The sequence below is a fragment of the Numida meleagris genome, chromosome Z, assembly GCF_002078875.1.
Source record: "Numida meleagris isolate 19003 breed g44 Domestic line chromosome Z, NumMel1.0, whole genome shotgun sequence".
Lineage (NCBI taxonomy): Eukaryota > Metazoa > Chordata > Aves > Galliformes > Numididae > Numida > Numida meleagris.
The window spans coordinates 39,052,692-39,071,522 of NC_034438.1; the positions used below are offsets into that span (position 1 = coordinate 39,052,692).

The following is an 18,831-nucleotide window of genomic DNA, read 5'->3' on the forward strand; positions in this document are numbered from 1 at the left end:
CCTTTCCTGTTTGAGGCCAAAATTAATCACATTTCTGAGCTGCACAGTAACTCCCTTCTGTGTTCTTCACAGGTCAGGGTACTTGATTATTTAAAGAAATAAAATAAATAAAAAGAAAGCTTAAAGTGAATGTAGTGCTCAGGAAAGGTGATGGAATGGCAGCTTCAAGCCCAGGAGTCAGCAATCTGTCTGATAAACAAGCTTGTCACAAGAGCATCACTGCACAGTCCCTGACTTAATGCATATCACTGTCTCTACCGTATGTTACCAGCACCACATCTGTGTGTGAGTTGTTGGTCAGTTGTGGTTTTTTTCTGCTCTTCTTATCTATATGGCAGTGGCTCCCCAAGAAGCTTGTAATATGAACAGGTCTGTGACTACTGGATGGATTTAACATGTGCAACCAATATAACTGCCAAACCACAGCAATCTTCGGTCATTGACCTCGTTCAGTATCACACAGATGCCCTGGCCAGTGAAAGCTGTGAAGGCTGTAGTTAATTCACAAAGCCATTCTATCTTCTTCAGTGTCTCTTTGGTTTTTCATTGCCAGTGACTTTTGAAACCCAAACCCAAAAGCTAGATTGCACTGATCAGACATGTTCTTGTTGTCTTCACTTGCTTTCCAGCAACTAGTCAAAAAAGTAAAACAACTAATGCACTGTTTTCCCTTTTCCTTTCTGATGATTAGAATGAGAAATCTACTACTCCTGTATCTAAATCAAATACCCCAACTCCACGGACTGACGCACCAACTCCAGGCAGCAACTCCACTCCTGGACTGAGGCCTGTGCCTGGCAAACCTCCAGGTGTGGACCCACTAGGTGAGTGATGAACTGCCCTAGCAGTGAGAAGATGCTTCCATTCATCCCAAAACCTGTTTCCTTTCATTGTACAGTGGCAAGGCAGAATTTACCACTACTTAAACTGGATGCTGAGTTGGCTCTTCAGCACTTTAGAACAGCATATATGTATCAATATATATAGATATATAGATGCATAGATATATACATGTAAATATGCTGTGTTATATCAGTATATGTACTATTCTGTTTGAGAAACTCATTTTGTCTGATGGGTCTGGGATGGCTGTGTGACTCCCCTCTTTTTTCCTTCAATAGCTTCAGGTTTAAGGACACCTATGGCAGTGCCATGTCCCTATCCAACTCCATTTGGCATTGTGCCACATGCTGGCATGAATGGAGAGCTGACCAGCCCTGGAGCTGCCTATGCTGGTCTGCACAATATTTCCCCTCAAATGAGTGCAGCGGCTGCAGCAGCTGCAGCGGCTGCAGCTTACGGGAGATCTCCAGTGGTAAGTGTTAGCTGCTAACGTGTTTGGTGTTGAGAGTAATTCATAGCAAATGTAAGACCTGTGGGGTTAAATCTAGTTCAGCCTTTGTAATTCAGGAAGTATGCTATGGAGAAAGTGAATAAACTGTCTTCTTTTGCCTGTCACCATCTTTAATATACCTTTGTGTTTTGCCTGGGGAAAACTGTAGGTTGGTTTTGATCCACATCATCACATGCGAGTCCCAGGCATCCCTCCCAATCTCACAGGCATCCCAGGAGGAAAACCGTGAGTATCAAGCATTCAACTTTACAAATTATTCATCTGTTGAAGTTGTGTTCCCTTGTTGATTGGAATTGCCCTTAGCTATTGAAAATTGTTGTGTGAATTACAATAAATATAGCTGTTTGGCAAAGGAAGGAGAAACTCTGTTTAATCTTAAAGTTGTATTTCCAAATTTGTTTTGAAGACTAATAGCAACTGGCAAGTATTGGGTGGAGTAGAGAAAAGGAGACAAATAGAGAAAGAAGCTGAGCTTCGGGATCTTACATGCTGAATCTGACTAGTTGGTCTTACATAGAAATACAAATTGGAGTGGGATCTTGACTTTCCTTCTCCACTGTACTCTGCTTTTCAGTTTAAAAAATGATTTCTTTGTTCACAAAAGCCTTGCAATTACTTGCAAACTTACCAGCTGCTATAGGCAGCAGTGTGCAGAGAAAGGAACACTGAAATGTTTTGTTTGATTGAAAATACTGGAAAGAATTATTGTATCATAATGTTCAAATTCATCCTTGATGGAACTGACCGTAAAAGGTGACCTGCTCTACCACACATCACTTGTTGTGAGCCTCAGAAAAAGAATTACATAGATATGAAGAGCTCTGTGCTCACATCCCTCTTGAGTTAGAGAGGAGAAAAATAAAGCATTGATGCAAACGATATTGATCTGGGTTTTATGTGAGGGTCCCCAGTTCCACCTCCTGTGTGATACTACTTTTGTACAAACTTAGAACTGAATTCGTAAACCTCATCCAACTCTCTTAGACTGCATACACTAGTGTTCACCTCAGTTGACTTTCTGCCAGTTGCTCTACCCTGATAGGTTTTTGCGAGTTTGAAAATTGATGTGCAGCAGCTTCCAGATCAACTGTGTACATTAAGAATTTCTGCGGGGTGCAGATTTTCATCTTACATATGCAGTGGAAACTTAGAAATTTCTAGGTGTAACGTTCAGATGTTTGCACAGTTCAAGTTCATCCATGGCAGAGCTGGCCCCAGGAAGGGTGGCCAGCTGTGTTAGGCTTTGCTTGTCTGGTCTGAGAAACATGAATTGTGCAGACCTTGCTGCTCGCATCTCGCATTTGGTGGTGGTGGGGAAATCTGAAGTCAAATCAGTTCAAGTTGTATTGTATCGGAAAGGTTTTTGAATGGTTACTGATGTACTGATGGCTGTTTTAATTTACAATTGAATTTAGATATTTGTCAGCCTTAGAATCTGAGTTTGAAATCTGTGATTCCTTTAGAATGATGGTCTTTTCTTAATTTTTAAGTACAGTATTTTTCATAGCTGTCATTCAGGACTGCTGCTTTCTAATTTTCTTTTCCTTTAAGACAAAAGTTCTGAAACTCTGCACTGTTGAGTGTTAGTTGAAATGGAGCAGTTAGTTGAAATGTACCCCTTAAGGTGGTGTGTTAGGGATCTAGCTACTAATAATTCTCTTTTCCCTTTGGATATATCTCACAAAGCTAAGGATAGTTCAGTACATAAATAGAAAAAATAGGTAATCTGAAAAGAAGAAAAAAGCTACCAGGTGTTTATAGTTATTTGTAGTGTCAGATACTGTTTAGTTACTTAAGTAACACGCAGTGTGAATTTCTCAGTGTTTAAGAACAATTAAAAAGGAACAGTTTAATCACAAGTGCTGATGGGAATAATGGATGGAGTGAGAATAATGTAATTATTAATTGCTCCAGAACTAAGCTTTATTTCTGTAATTGCTCAAATTTGTTCTCTGTGTATTTCATAAGCCCGGCAAGAATCTCTCTGGATGATGAAAACATGTAGAAAGTATTCAGCGTGGCACTGCACAGAATGACTGAAAGTTTATACAGAAATTGGAAAAAATGATAATGAAGTTCCACTTGTTTTGTTAGTGAGTTAGGTTCTTTATTTTCAGTACTTTACTGTAGCAAACAAGAATTAAGGAAATAATGAGGAAGTGATTTCAAATTTCTGTGGTGATAATTGAAACCAAGATTCTACTCATCCTGGCAGTTTGCTGCTTCTGAGAGCCACAGAAATCTGTCCTACTCTTTCCTGAATGTGTTTAATGTCAAAAACTGGAGAATGATGATATGATGTGTCACTCAGACCTGCCAGAACAAGAAAGGGAGAGCAGGATGAAAAGAATTTGTAAAGCTTTGGGAATAGGGCAGAGAGGTGAAAATGCAATTGCATTTTATCCTGCTGAAAATTACTGTTCTGATGTTAATATACTATGAATCTTAAATAACAAATTCAGTAGTTGAATTCTGAAGCCTGCCTTCTTCGACTTTCAAGTAACAATTAAAGAAATGAGCTTTCTAAGTAGTACCATAAAATGATTTTTTTTTGTGAGCTGTTCTCATCCTCACCATTGTTACAGTGTTTTGGGTTTTTGTTTGTTTGTTTTTATCAGGACTTCTGTGGTGTTTTAAGTCTAAAGAAATAAAAGCTTTCTGTTAAGTTTACCTTTGTGTATGTAGGTGAACCCTCTTATGATGTTCATGCTCTTGTAATAGATGTGATGTGTCAAGAAGCATCTAAGAACAAGACAGTTTCACAACTTAACTGTTCTCCTTGGAAAATATTTTGAGATGAAGCTGTTGATAGGTTATTCACAGGTGGCATAACTGGCAGTCACACAACACATTCTTTCACAGTGAGAGTCCTAATTCTGGCAAGAGGAATTGGGATTTGTAGTTGTTGTGTCCGCTTCACAAAAAAAGAGAAAAAGGAAAAAGAAAGCAAGCTCAAAAGAAGGAAGAAAATCCCAATGCATTTTTGCTGGCCTGTCATGTCAGATGTAAGCAAGCATACCTGAGGGCTTAACCCCTTCCTGGTGGTGATTTCACTGCTCCAGTAATGCACTGTGCTCTGCAGTTTCCTTTGAGCTGAATGAGACTTGTGGTGTGTCTGAGGCAGCTAGGCAGTGATCCGGCTGAAGTCCACATGTTTGAGCTAGTATGGGTGCAACCAAATGTCCCCTGGCACTCAGTTGCCCCCAGGATTCTGCTGCAGCTGGCTAGCTGTTTCTGTCTTCCAGTGGGCCCTGACCTGTCCTCCCTTCCCACTGGTCTTCCTTCCCAGTGGTGTCCCCATGCATTGTTGTATTATGTATCACACCAGAAAGCAATTCGATTGATAGGTGGTCCTTGTCTCATCACATTATGAGTAACGATGTCTGTGCTTTGAAATCCTTATTATCATTATTAGATGATAATTATTATTAGATATCTAAATAATTTCTCTTTTACATTATAGAAAAAAAGCTTTAAAAGGAGCTAAGTGAGCAATCTGAATGCCTGTAGTGGAAACATATATATAGTTCTGTTTTCTGAAATAGGCTTGAAGAAAAACTTAGTCAGTGTTTGTCCTCTCACCCCTGTTTTTCCCCCTTTAGAGCATACTCATTTCATGTAAGTGCAGATGGGCAGATGCAGCCTGTTCCTTTCCCTCCCGACGCCCTCATCGGTCCAGGAATCCCTCGCCATGCCCGTCAGATCAACACTCTGAACCACGGGGAAGTTGTGTGTGCAGTTACCATCAGCAACCCCACAAGACATGTGTACACGGGTGGCAAGGGGTGCGTCAAAGTCTGGGATATCAGCCACCCTGGCAACAAGAGCCCTGTCTCTCAGCTCGACTGCCTGGTAGGTGAATGGCAGCTTATGATGGTCAAAGGAGATAGCAGGTTGTGTTAAGACTGAAATGATACTGTTAAGGTACAAAAAACAGTGGTTATTTGAGTGCTATCAAAGCTTGATATTTTATTTGTAATGTTGTTGTTTCTTTTAGAATGCAGTTTGTATGTTCCTTGTAGTACTTGTGTTGTTTTCCCCCCAGTGAATCAAAACATCTTTAATATCCTAAAATTGTTTTGGTAGGGGGAAAGATCAAAGACAGTACAGCAGATATTGTTTATAAACTTTGACATTTGTTGGCAATGTTAAAGCTTGATATCCCATCATGCTAAAAATTGCTGTCTTGCAGCTGTATTCTCAGAGAATATTAGAAGATTGTCATGTATTATGTGTCTGTGTACGTGTGTGAATGCATTGCCCTGTCTTAATGTGACAATTAAAAATATCCCTGAGTGTTATTCACAAATTATTTGAATGTGCTAACAAGATGAACCATTGTTAGCAGTTTTTCTCATGTCATTTACCAGTTCTTGGTAAGATGTTGCTTCTTGTTACAAAGGCAATAAAATGAGAACAGTGCAGTGCATGTAGACATATAATGAATTGCTACACAAATCGCTACACAAATGAAGAAAATTGCCCAAATATTTTTCTCTGACATCTCCTAGACGGTGGCAGCAAGTCTCACTGGAGCAGAGCAGGGGGATGTGCAGGAAATTTGGTACTCTCCCATGCCGAGAGGTTAATGTGCTGAAATAAACAGCATATGAAAATGTAACTTTCTACACAAGCTGTTGAATACAGCTGTCTTGAATTGTTTGGAGTTGAGTTCAGGTCTTTGCATTTTGATGCTAATTAAGATTAAATATCTCTCACTACTGAATTTTGTAGATCAAGTTTAAGTACTTCCCTAATGTCATGTAATTTTCTGGCATTAATATACTTTATCATTGTCATAAGTATAAATGGCTCATTAAAACCAGGAGGGAATACAATTCTTTTATGGATTTCTGCTCTCATGTTAATGCTGTTTTCCTTTCCTCATGAGTAATCTCTTGATGGCTTCTGTCTCCACAGAACAGAGATAACTACATCCGTTCCTGCAGATTGCTCCCTGACGGCCGCACCCTGATTGTTGGTGGAGAAGCCAGCACGTTATCCATTTGGGACCTGGCAGCTCCGACTCCACGCATTAAAGCAGAGCTGACATCTTCTGCTCCAGCTTGCTATGCCCTAGCGATCAGCCCTGATTCCAAGGTCTGCTTCTCTTGCTGTAGTGATGGGAATATCGCAGTGTGGGATCTGCATAACCAGACTTTGGTAAGGTAGGTCAACAGAACCATATCACCGGGTTGTGAAGAATTAATTAGACATAGCCTTACATGCTCTTCTGCATAAATGCACTCTTTTCTTTGTGGTGTCAGCATAGCTACTCCCGCTATTTCATTGCTAGGCAATAACTGTGGTAATACTTTGACAAAAATCTAATTGTTTGTGGGTTTTGAGAGTTTCATAATTCCAAGCCTGCCAAACAGTTCCATAACTGTTAATTGCTTAAGATCAGTTGGTGTTGAAACTGCTGCAGGTTCTTTGAACAGATGGATTTCTTTGTTTCCATGCATTACACTGTGCTCACACTCCAGTCTCTTTAATCAGTGATCCAACAAATATGTCTACAAATATGTCTCAGGTACAAGTATGTGTAAATCACTGTATTGCATGCCTCAGCTTCTTAGGAGTTGGGGTTGATGTTCAATGCTAATGGCTAGTAAGATAGTTAGGAGCCACTTGCACAGACCTTCTCCATACACTGCACTGTATGCATGTTATTATAAAATGTGCTGTTTAAATATTGCACACAAAGGCACACTTCTACCCTGTGATGCTCCCATTTGGACGGCTTTAAAAAAAAATTGTGTCCTTCAGATTCTTCTGAAAGCAAACAAATTTTGACAGTCACGCAACATTCTTCCAAGAGCATGCTATATTTCCAGTCAAAATGTGGGTATTACATAGTCAGCAACAAAGATCCTCAGAATACCTAATTCATGAAGAATGCTTCTCAAAATCAAATTAACACTTGGCTGTATGGCCTGATTAATTGCATCATCAATTCATCACAAAACTCATATGGTCATCCCAGAGTTTAGATTAATCTTAGATTTCCATGGAAATTTACCTTATTCCTGTCTTTAATGACAGGGTGTCAGAGACTGAAAGAAAAAGGAATTGTTTTGAGTACATGATCAGAACTGATTCTTTCCAATATGGGAATGTGTGAATCTTCTTTTGATATTTTCAGACAATTTCAGGGTCACACTGATGGAGCCAGCTGCATTGACATTTCTAATGATGGCACCAAGCTTTGGACAGGAGGCTTGGACAATACAGTCAGATCCTGGGACCTCAGAGAAGGGAGACAGCTACAGCAACATGACTTCACATCACAGGTTCAATCTTTGGAGCTTCAGCATGTTCAGAAAAAATTGTGGTTTTCTAAAACAACCCCTTTCTATAAAATAAATAATAATAATAATGAAAAAAACAGACTCAAAAATACTCCACATTATTTTTCACTTAGCCTCATGCTCTTTTTTTTTTTCCTGTGTGCCAGCTAAGCATCTTTCTGGATTATGTCTGTTTGACAGATTAGTACTTCTCCCATGAAAGCAGTGGAGAATCCTTTTTATAAAAGAATTGCCAGATTAAAGTGTTCCTGAGTGCAATCTGTTCCCATTCCTGTAGATCCGTGTTCAAAAATATTTTACAAAAATATTTTTAAATGCTGTCAGATAAGTTAGGACATTAACTTTTATAGCTCGATTCAGTGCTTTTCTGTTACAGTTTTAATTGAGCTTTGTTTACATGAACTAATTGATCTTGATTACTATAGTAACTGGATTATCATGTTTTTAAAACTGTAGCAGACTACAATGTGTTTTTCCATAGTGTTAACAGTATAGCAAGAAGTCAGTTTGGAATATCTGGAGCTCATTCCTGACTGACTGAAGCATGTGCTGTGCTAATTCCAGATCTTCTCACTGGGCTATTGTCCAACTGGTGAATGGTTGGCAGTAGGAATGGAGAACAGTAACGTCGAGGTGCTGCACGTTACTAAACCAGACAAGTATCAGCTACATCTTCATGAAAGCTGTGTGTTGTCACTCAAATTTGCTCATTGTGGTAAGCAAATACTTCCAGGCTAGTATTTTCTTTCCTTCTTTCCTGTGAAATTCTTTCAAGAATCCCTGAATGATTTTGAATGAAGATGAAATTAGAGATATTTAAGAATTGGATGTTGAAGTTAAGCATTAAAACCATTAAAAAATTCCCCATGACTTTTTTTTTTTTTTTGTGGAAGCTCCCTGTGTTGTCACCAAACCTCTTAGTGTTACTGGTTTAAAATATGACTATTCTTTTGATTTTTTTTTTTCATGAACATGCGAATGTGTTGTTCTTATGACTGATCTGTTGCTTGGGGTGCATTCCTTGAAAAGAGAATGCAACAATAACCTTTAAACAATCTGTTGCAGGAAAATGGTTTGTAAGCACTGGAAAAGATAATCTTCTTAATGCCTGGAGAACACCTTATGGAGCCAGTATATTCCAGGTAATAATCTCCTAAAAGCTATTTTCCACATTACATTACAGTGCAGTAGAGCTGCACATCTCACAGTCTGTCGTTAGCTTAAGGAGTTTTTAAATGGAAGTTCCCGGCTAATTGCTATATTCTGTAATTAAAGAGACATACTTCTGTCCTTTCTAACATTTTAGTAATTTATCTCTTAAAATAAAGTAACCATTTATTCTGAAGTTGTTTTCACTGTCTTTCCTTTTAACCTTCTTGGGCATAACTCGAGTCATGTTAGATTAGCATTCACAGAAGGTCCTGCTTGTAGCTGAACTAGTGAAAGTCATATTCAGCATGTGTTTTTCTTGGATGAGAGGCATAAATTCAGTGGATTGGACAGGCACACTGATGACCTGAAGACTGCATCCTAATGCAGGGATCCTGTTGGATGGAGTTGGAAATTGTAACCTTTCAGCAGTTTTTAATCCCTATGTCTGGTTTTAATAGCACTTCAGTGCCATTAAAGAAAAGCAGGATTTTCAGCATGTGCTTTCACCTACTGGTACTTCTATGCTGGGAATTATTTTAATTAAGTAAGCTGGTGTTCCTGCTTAAATGGTCAGCCTATACTGATACCTTAATGGTTCTGTCTTCCAGAACAGCAGCACACTTGTCTTGGCATGAGAAATCTGAGCTCTGAGTTTTAGTAGTGTAATAGTATTCAGTTCTGGAATGACTTCCCACCAAAAGTCTGAGTTGTCTTTCAAGGAGCTTGCTTGAAACTGTTACTCCCATTCCTGCTTTCTTAATAAGGGATAGAGAAAGAAACTTCTGCAGCACAGTAGATCTTTCTTTGCAAAAATAGCTCTTGCAGAGACAGGCAGAAAAGAAGATGCTGGCATATATATGTACAGGAAACACTAAATGCACTAAAAGAGCAGGTAAAGTATGGCAATTCATACACATCATCTGAATAAAGTCAGAACAGCTGGGAAAGGCACAAAACTAATGTGTCCTGTTGCATACTGTCTTCCATTCACCTTCCTATTACACCGCAGTGTCTTTTTTATATTTGAATCCTTGCTGATAATGTAAGTTTGTTTGTGTGGGAGTTTTTATTTTCATTGTTGGGCAAATACTGAGATGAGGTATTATTACTTCTGTGGAATTGTTTTGTACCTGTAGGTAGTACAGATTTGTTGTATTTCTCCATAAAGATTAAAACGAGAAAAGGAGGGAAGAACAAGATCTCTTTTGCTTTATTTTTATACAAAGGCTAATGTATAAAATATTAATAAGTGCTCATGGCTTGTAGAGGATATACAAGGGACTGCTTGTTTTTGGTGGATTGATAGATTATCTCCAGGTCTGTAGCATTAAATAAAACATTTCCTTCCCTTTCTGCTGCCCTTTTGTGTTGCCATAGAGCTTAAGTTGAAACAAATTTAGAGAAAGTCTTGTAGCAAAGCTGTCACCCTTTCCCTTCAGAGTCAAACCTGTAGTGCTGGTATTTAAGTGAGCTTTCTGTGTATTCCCTGTCTATAAACTTTTCTGATTAATCTTCAAGCCCTTTTGGTTTGGGGGATTGAAAATATGTAATTCTCCTGTTTTTCTCTTTTTCTTGTAGTCCAAAGAATCCTCATCCGTGCTTAGCTGTGATATCTCTGTGGATGACAAGTACATTGTCACTGGCTCTGGGGACAAGAAGGCTACAGTCTATGAAGTTATTTATTAGAGACAAATGTAAATGCAGGCAGAACTCCTTCTCCTAGCACTTTGCTGTATTTCTTTTTTTTTTTTTCTTTTTTTTTTCTTTTCTAAACTAAGAACTTAAATGCTCATCGCAGTTGTGGAATTTATTTTTACCTTCTTAAAGTGCTGTTCATTTGTGAATGCTCATTAAGAATTTGTGATACCAAACTGTCAGATAGCTATTTGGGAGGAGATTGAATAAGCATACTTAATAGTGAACTTGACTCTTCAATTATGTATTATAGCTGTAATGTATTTATTTTGTGTAAAGAAGGCTTTCTAACAATGAACTGACTAAATAAAGCTGTCTGGCCCGGCTTTAGTTTAAAAGGTGCATTGAATACTTTGTGTTTTTGCTAGTGGATAAATTGGGGATTTTGGAGAAGGATGTTCAAGAGATAGTGAAAGCTACACTAAATAGGCTTGTAGTTTCTATTTAAAAAAAAAAAAAAAAAAAAAAAAAAAAACCTTTTTTATTAAAAAAAAAAAAAAAAAAAAAAAAAAAAACCTTTGTTATATTTTTTAGTCCTGTTCTTGGATAAGACCTCTAAGTGTTATTACAGTATAATTATTTGGTGGGAAGATGCTGTAACTTAACTATTTTAGACAGTCTTGGAAACTTAGGAAATTGCAAACTGTAGCCAGTAATCTACATACATGCCTGTGATGAATGGCAAATTCAGTTCACATCTAAATTAAATTCACTTTAAGTAAGAATGTGCTAATTTATATATTTGCAATGTTAATATAGCATCCTGTGTACAGATTTGTTCTCAATGCTTTTCTGTTGATGAACATAAAGCATTTTGGTGTCAAGCTAGGTTTTTTAATATAAACACCTCTCTTTGTTATATTGTAGAGAGTACAATAAGTTGCCTCAAAGAATCACCTTTGTTACTTCTGGAAACTTTTGCAATGTTTCCTTGAAAATGGGGATATGTGTCTTTGGGCAATTTTTCAATTACAAGAGATTATGAAAAATATTTGATATGTTCTTTGGAAACTGCACTGAAATAAAAATGGATGCCTACCAATATACAAACTACAAAAGCAATGACCTCCGAGGTAGGATTTACAAGAGCACTCATTCTGACATACAAAAAGGAATGAATTCTCACTTGGGAAAAGGACTTGTTTTGTTTGCCAGCAGTTCAATCCAAGTCTCAATTGGATGTCCCTAAAATGGACATAGACTGAGCCATTGTGCCAGAGACATGTTATCTTTTTTTGTTGTTGTTGTTGCTGTTAAACTATGATCTGTGACTTTTTTTTTTTTGAATGCTTTAAAAAAAATCTTTAAGTCTGTGGATCTGCTGATGTACAGTGCCTTTGCTGCTATGGATCAAAATCAAAAGACCCGTGTAGATAAATCTTATTGTATAAGTAGAAAATTACTTAATTTCATACTAGAAATGGATTGATGCTGCAAGTTAAAATGGACTGTTCATCGAAGTTCCAAATGTGGTAGCAAAAAATGGTGTCTTAAGTGCTTAGTGTTTGATGTCATTAACAGTTTCGTAATATTCTACATTGTAGAAAGATTTTGATACTAAACTGTGTCATTGTACATAGTTCTAATGCATTGTATTGACCACCAGTACTTCTATAATGGTAGATTATTGTTTGTGCATTCAGACTTTTAAGCATTAAACATAATTAACTTCTAATATGTATTTTTCTAAGTCTTTCTTCCCTCTCTTGTTCTTTTGTGTACAGTAATCTCACTTAGGTATGCAGAATGCTGCTTGTAAAGGGAACAGATGTTCAGAGGGCATGCCAGTGCAGATACGTGCTGTCACTCATACGCAGTGTCATTTTTCACCAAGTTTTTCCCAGTCAACAAAATTAATTAATCTGTAATTTCTCAGGTTGCTGACTGCAGTGGCTCTCAACTCTTGGAGGCATCAACTCTTGAAGGCCCCAAGACTTCAGCCATGTCACCTAAGAATTTGCCACTTCCCATTTGGTTAGTTTCTCATCTGATACAAAGCTTTACGTTATTCCATACCTCCATGAGAGAGAAATTCAGAGTAACTCCAGTTCCCAGGCCTGTTGAAGTTTGCAGAACTCAGCAGCATATGTATGGGTGAGGGATGATATACTGGAATACCACACCTGGATTTCGTCATCAGAGGATGAAACCTCCTCCTACGCATGCAAAGACTTCTCTTGACTGCAGTAGGTTTTTGGTTAACTCAAGTTAGGATGCAGATAAAAGTGAACATTGGGAAGTATTAGGGTAAGGAAAGTAAAGTGGACTAGGAGAAATGTTATACACCGTTCAGTCGAGAGAAAGTTGTGCTAGTCGTAATGGGAGAAATGGAAATGGAAAATATCTAAGAGGATATTGGAATTGAATATTTCTCCCATAGTCTGTATGTGAAAAGTGATGTGCATGTTACAAACTCCAAGAGGTGTAATCCTGTCATTCTGTGAGGTCCAGTCTATGCTAACTGCTGTTTCATAAACCCCATGCTGAGAATTTTTTGTTTTTCTGAAATTATAAAACAAGGCTTAAGCTGATTAGGTCATTTATCTGCACAGAGAGTGACTGGGATACTTGTCAGTGGAGAAGAGTGTGGAGGGAAATGCTGTTACTTGTCCCTCTGAGCTCTCAGATTTGTGGCAGTTAGCAGTGGAGTTTTCCAGATGTCCCCCAAAATGATGTGAGTTTTCACTCAAATGGAGATTCTCTGCTACTTAGTACAATAATGCTTTGTAAAGATAAATTCTGTACAGATGCTTTCTGTTAATTGTTAGTCTTGTCTGAAGAGATGCAATTTACCTGTTACAAATATTATATAGGAGACAACTTTTATTTTACCATTCGAATATTTTAAAGGCGACAGGTGTACTCCATTTACTAAAAAAAGGAAAAGCAGCTACTTAACGTTTGCAGAGGATGTTGTGTTATTGTGTAATAGTTCAGGCATAAGAAGTTAAACTCTTAAAATAAAGCCTGCCTTGAAAAAGAATAAAGCATTGCATATCTTGAATTTGTACCAGAGTTAGTTTTAAAGATGAAGTAATACAGTTTTAAAGCAACCTGCCATATATCTGCTTATTAATATTTGTATTAATGGCTTGTAAACAGTATAGGAATTAAGTGCTTTAATCTAGGATTATCACAGTTAGACAAGTAGTCATCCTGATTTTTCTCCCTTTCAGGGTTCAGCATAAGTGAGAGGTGGTAGAGTTACTTTCTGTTTTTCAGTTAAGCACACATAAGGTCACGTTCCTTTTTCATTCTTGAGTACCTCTTGCTGCTGCAGAGCGGGATTTTGTGCAGGAATGTTTTGTCACAAATGTTTTTTGTACTACAAACTTGTGGCCTGCATTCTCCATAGTCAAGTTACAGGCATTGCTTTCTCCTTATTCTTTTTCTCCTCACAAATTCTGTTCGGTGCAGTGATGCATTAGGAAAGACATTTCTTTCTAATCTTTCTGTCTTTTCTCACTGGCCAGTATAGACGTGTTTGGTGGAAGTACTTTCCATCAAAATGGTATTTTCTGAAAATTTCAAATGACGTTTCTCATGCAAGCTCTTAGACAAAGTGTTATTTCTCTCCTTTCTAATCTACTCAGCTACATTATATGTGTGTGTCTGTATATATAAATAAAAACAGATGTGATTATGAGCAAATGTAGGTCTATACTTGAATAGTTCAGACAAGTTTTTTATGTTTGTTTTCACTCTGGCACTCAAAACATAGAAAATTCTTTCTTCTTCCTGAAAGGTTGGTGGGAACAAGAAGGCACCTTTGCAGATCTACGTATATCTGGAGTACCCTCTTCTGAAACATAGAGCAGATCCTTTGTGCAAGCAAATGTTTGGGTGCTAAAGGTAGCAGTGCTCCCACAATTCTTGCAGATGAAATTCTGGCTCATTGCTACAGAACCTAATCAGACTATTTTGTTGGCATTTTTTTTTTTTTTTTTTTTTTTTTTTTTTTTTTTTTTTTTTTTTTTTTNTTTTTTTTTTTTTTTTTTTTTTTTTTTTTTTTTTTTTTGTTACTGATGTTTTGTGGAGCTTTGTTTTGTTTTTAACAGTTTGGATATTTGAGCCTCCTCTGTTCTACTAGCATGTTTGTTTGTGATCACCGCCACTGAAATCCTAACGTGGCTAGCTTCTACTCAAGGATTTGTGCTCTGAAAGAATGAAAAGCAAATTATTATTGTGTAAAACAACATCAGATTTTTGCACGTGCAGAAATCAGGAAATTCAAAGCAGTAGCTTGGTCTGCAACTGTTTCTTGTTTGCATTGAATTTGCTATGTCTTTCGGGCACCAAATTAACACCGAATACAGCAAAGTATTGATCTAATGTTTAAGAATGTCAAGCATGGCTGCTGTAAGAAATGTTTGAATTTTTCAGAGCAAACGTGTGCTGAAGAAGCTCAGCTGAAGAACTGCTGTTACATGGGGTCTGCGTGAGAAGTAGTTGCATTTCGTAACAAAGACCTTTTCTTATCAATGTTTTGTAGTGACCATGGTGGTGATGAAATAGTTGGGGCAGCGTGGGCTTGACATGCAGCCATGTATTTATATGAGAGTCCCCTTCCCAGGCATAGCAGGAGGTGAATCCTGGGGTAGTGTGCTGTACAAGATCACCTCTGACAAGCTCTTAAATAATGTACCTGTCGCATCTGGTTTTGAACCAAGAGTTACTGAACATAGCCCTCGAGATTTCACGTTTCTTCCGGTATTTGGAGTACAGTGTTTCCACCTCACAGCAAGGAATTTTTATGTCAAAACCAATAAATGTTCTTACTCTTAGCAAATGATTTTCTGTCTCGGTTACAAGGAAACAGTATTATTGTGTCTTTTTTTATTATTAAAAATGGTGTAGGCTGACATATACAACATGTCCATAAACCTGCCATCAAGTGCAAAGAAGCTCTTCTGGGGGTCACTTTGAGTCACATGGATGTGTTCTAAAATGTTGCAGAAATACATTTTTTCTTGTTTTGGGAGAATTAGCCTATGATATTGCGTGCATAATATACACAAAAGGTGAGGGACTGTCTAGTAGTTACTTCTGCATCCATGGCTTGGACTAAGCTGAATACCTTAGAATGCTAAAATGCATCTGAAAGGTAAAATCAGTAAATACAAATATTTAAAGGTAATATATGTATATGCTGTTCTACAGTAATTATATTGACCCAAATTGTCTTTTAATGTCATATCAAGGCAAGCATCTGTATTACATCTTCTTTTCATATTCAGATAAAGGAAGGGGTGGAGGAATTTAAAGCTAATCTTTATCTCTCAGTCATATCTCTTTTTAAAAATACCCCGTGTTAGTGCTTAGAAGAGTAGCTGTCTTGGTTTTGTTACCAACATTCATGAAGAATTTTATAACAAATGTGCTGTGGCTCAATCCACAGTAATGGTATAAATGAAAAGAGACAACAGGGCTTTTACAAACCAGGCTTGAGACAGTGCTATTGACATTAAAAAAAAAAAAAAAGTCAGCATGACCTGATAATCAAAGATGCTACCTCATTTCCTGAGCAACAGAAACCTGCATTTTTTGTGATATGTTTGAATGCATTTGGACATCTGTCTGGTGGATCTTAGGGGAATTGTGATGGGTTTCAGCAATTCTGGCTTGGCTTTTTTACTGTCACTCAGTGTTGATTTGATGCTGAGTGGTACTTTCTAAGGGGTCAGGCTCTGGGGCCACAGTTGGAGGTGTTAGGTGGAGCCCCACTTCTGCTCTGCCTCCTGGCTGCTTGTGTGATGACTTGCGTGAGCCCTGAGGAAAGCATTGTTACATTCTTCCCCTCGAAAATCACTGTCTAGATACTAGGTATCCTTCATTTATAAAAATTTGTCACAGCTGAATTGAAATATAAGGAGACATTTTATGCTGAGAAAAGAACAAGGATGACGTCTGGGGAATCAAGTGTTTCAAGGCCTTATCGAGCACAGTGAGTGTGCAAACAAGGCAGTTGCACTGCTGCTTTATAGACTGTCAGTCTTCTGCCCAGTGGCTGGAAGCTGTTAATGGAGTGGAGGAAGAAAATTCTAAAATACATGGTATGAAGTTAATAGACTTCCATGTGTTTCAGCCTGGCATTGAGGTATTAGGTATGAAGTCCAATTTACATTCATTTTAAAATATGAGGATGGCACGGCTTTCTTATGAGAAGTAATGAGGTTGAAAGAATGACGATGGTAACGGGGCTTTCTCTTTGGAACACATGAAGCAATGGCATGCAGAAAATTCTGCTTGTTTTACTGCAGAACCTCCTGAATGTGTACAGTGATTTTGCAAAGCAGCATTAACATTATGTTCTCATTTCCTCACACGCATTTTGCCTGATTTTAGGAATTCCCATCTCCTTTGGAAATCAGCTTATTTCATTCAGACCTCTAACACACAAAATAACTTCACTGTGTCGTATCTCATGCGTCTGTGTGCGTGTTTGTGTGCGTGTGACTTTGCTGCTGTTTTCTCACGCCTTCCTTCCCCACTGAGAAATGTCCCAAACCTGAAGAGATGTTCTGGTTTGTGGCTTGGTCTGGATCTTGGGGGCTGCTCAGCAAATGGAAGTGGGAAGTGTTCACAGGATTTGGCTGGCTAGAGCAACTGCTGTCACAACTGCTACAGACTCATTTATGCCTCTTTCTTCCTCTGAGCAGTCTTAAAGAGATGCAGCAGGAGCAGCCCTCTGTCTTGCTGACCCTTTGCTTTACCAAGTTTCACAGGTGCTTATCAGCTAAAAATGGGGAGGAGAAGGAGAAGGAGCAGGGAGTCCTGCTGGGCTGGACATGCCAGGGGGAGACAGCTTTGAAAAAGGCGAATGTAATCTAAAGTGCGTTGGGAGAGATATTTGGAGCAGAGAGAGGGAAGTATTGCTGCCATTATACAAGGCACTGGCGAGACTTTGCCTGGAATAGTGAGTGCAAGTCTGGTCACCTGTGTTTAGAAACTTAATTGAAAATGGGGCTGATAGAGAGAAGGGCCTACAAGGCAAACTGGAAAACTGAGGGAGTAGGGACTGTCATGCAAGAAGAGTTTATGGTCTTTCAATCTGGCAAACTGGCAAGCTGAGGGCAGGTAGTAATGTCATCTGAAACAAATGTTTATTCATCAAGAATGAAAAGGTATTAAATCTGAAGAATAACACTAGCACAAAAGGCAAATTGAGGAAAACAGCACAGCCTGGAATTGAAGAGGCTCCTCTGAAGGCTGGTGGTCCCGCAGCTTCCGATCCAGAGGCAGAGAAAGTCAAGACTGCTTTTCAAAATAGAGCGTGAGGCATTTAAGGAGGGGTGTCCATGGCTGGAGGGCAGTGGATGTCTGCCAGTCCTTCCTGTGCATTTGACCTGCATATATAAAGGTAATGGAATTAAATGATGTTTATTTCGAAAAAAAAAAAAAGTTTGGTGTGAGGGAGGGAGTGAAGAAAGGTGGGTGAAGTGAGTGGGAGAGAAGGGCTGTCAAACAGAAAACATTCACTCGGAGTGCTTCACTGCTGCTGAAAAATGAGTGCTTCTTGCTAGGTCTATTTATTATGACACTGCTTATCTAAAAACAATAGTTAAAAGGAAAACTGTGCATTATTCAAGCTCTAATGCAGTGTGCTGCAGCCTACTTAAACTTGCTGGGTTTCTACTCCATCAGCTCAGACAAGTGATCTGGTTTCTGTTATAAGCCAAAGTGTTTGGATTTTTTTGAGCTTGGCGGCTCAGCACATGCTTCTTCTCCAATCTGTCAGTGGCTGTGTCTGGAGCATGTGGGCTCAACAGAGTCTGCTGGACTGTAGCTGTACAGGCTGAGAGCTGCAAGCTGCTCAGAGTAACTGTGAGGAGAGAGAGGGGAGATATTTTTTGCTGCACAGAATGGAGGAAAGATGATTGTAGCTGGGGGTCATCGGTCATACTGGCTGGTTTCTGTGTGCTGCTGTGAGAGATGTGGCCTGGGGACAAGGGTTACTGAGGATCCCTTCACTTCCTTCATTTACACATCAGGAAAAGTTGAGGAAAATGGTATTAAAAGCCAAACTGTTCCACATAAAACACAAGCAGCCACCCCACACCGGGGTAAATTTTATCAGTCTTCTTCAAGATCAGGCCTTTCTTAACGCCTAGCAAAAGGTATCTTGCCAGAAGTATTTATATACTTTGGCTGGGCAGTGCTGCAGCTGGAAAAATGTGAGTGTGCATGTACTGACTTGATAGATCACCAAAGTGCAAAGGTAGGAAAATGTGAGCTGAGTTTGTGTGGCCTTGCACCATTTTTAGCTTTAGGAAACAAACAAACAAAAAAAAAAAAAAAAAAGTCTGATGCAGCTGAAAT

General features: G+C 38.6%; 1 protein-coding gene across 3 annotated transcripts in view; it reads left to right on the forward strand.

The window, feature by feature from the left end:
* Positions 1-12,187, forward strand: part of TLE4 (transducin like enhancer of split 4) — a gene marked incomplete at its 5' end in the record, with an annotated part of 96,969 nt that extends 84,782 nt beyond the window's left edge. For all 3 annotated transcript variants that reach the window (XM_021380558.1, XM_021380559.1, XM_021380560.1), the window contains 9 exon segments: positions 692-824; positions 1,122-1,315; positions 1,503-1,579; positions 4,957-5,206; positions 6,275-6,522; positions 7,500-7,647; positions 8,230-8,380; positions 8,731-8,807; positions 10,396-12,187. In XM_021380558.1, coding sequence (XP_021236233.1) covers positions 692-824; positions 1,122-1,315; positions 1,503-1,579; positions 4,957-5,206; positions 6,275-6,522; positions 7,500-7,647; positions 8,230-8,380; positions 8,731-8,807; positions 10,396-10,503 — 1,386 coding nt within the window.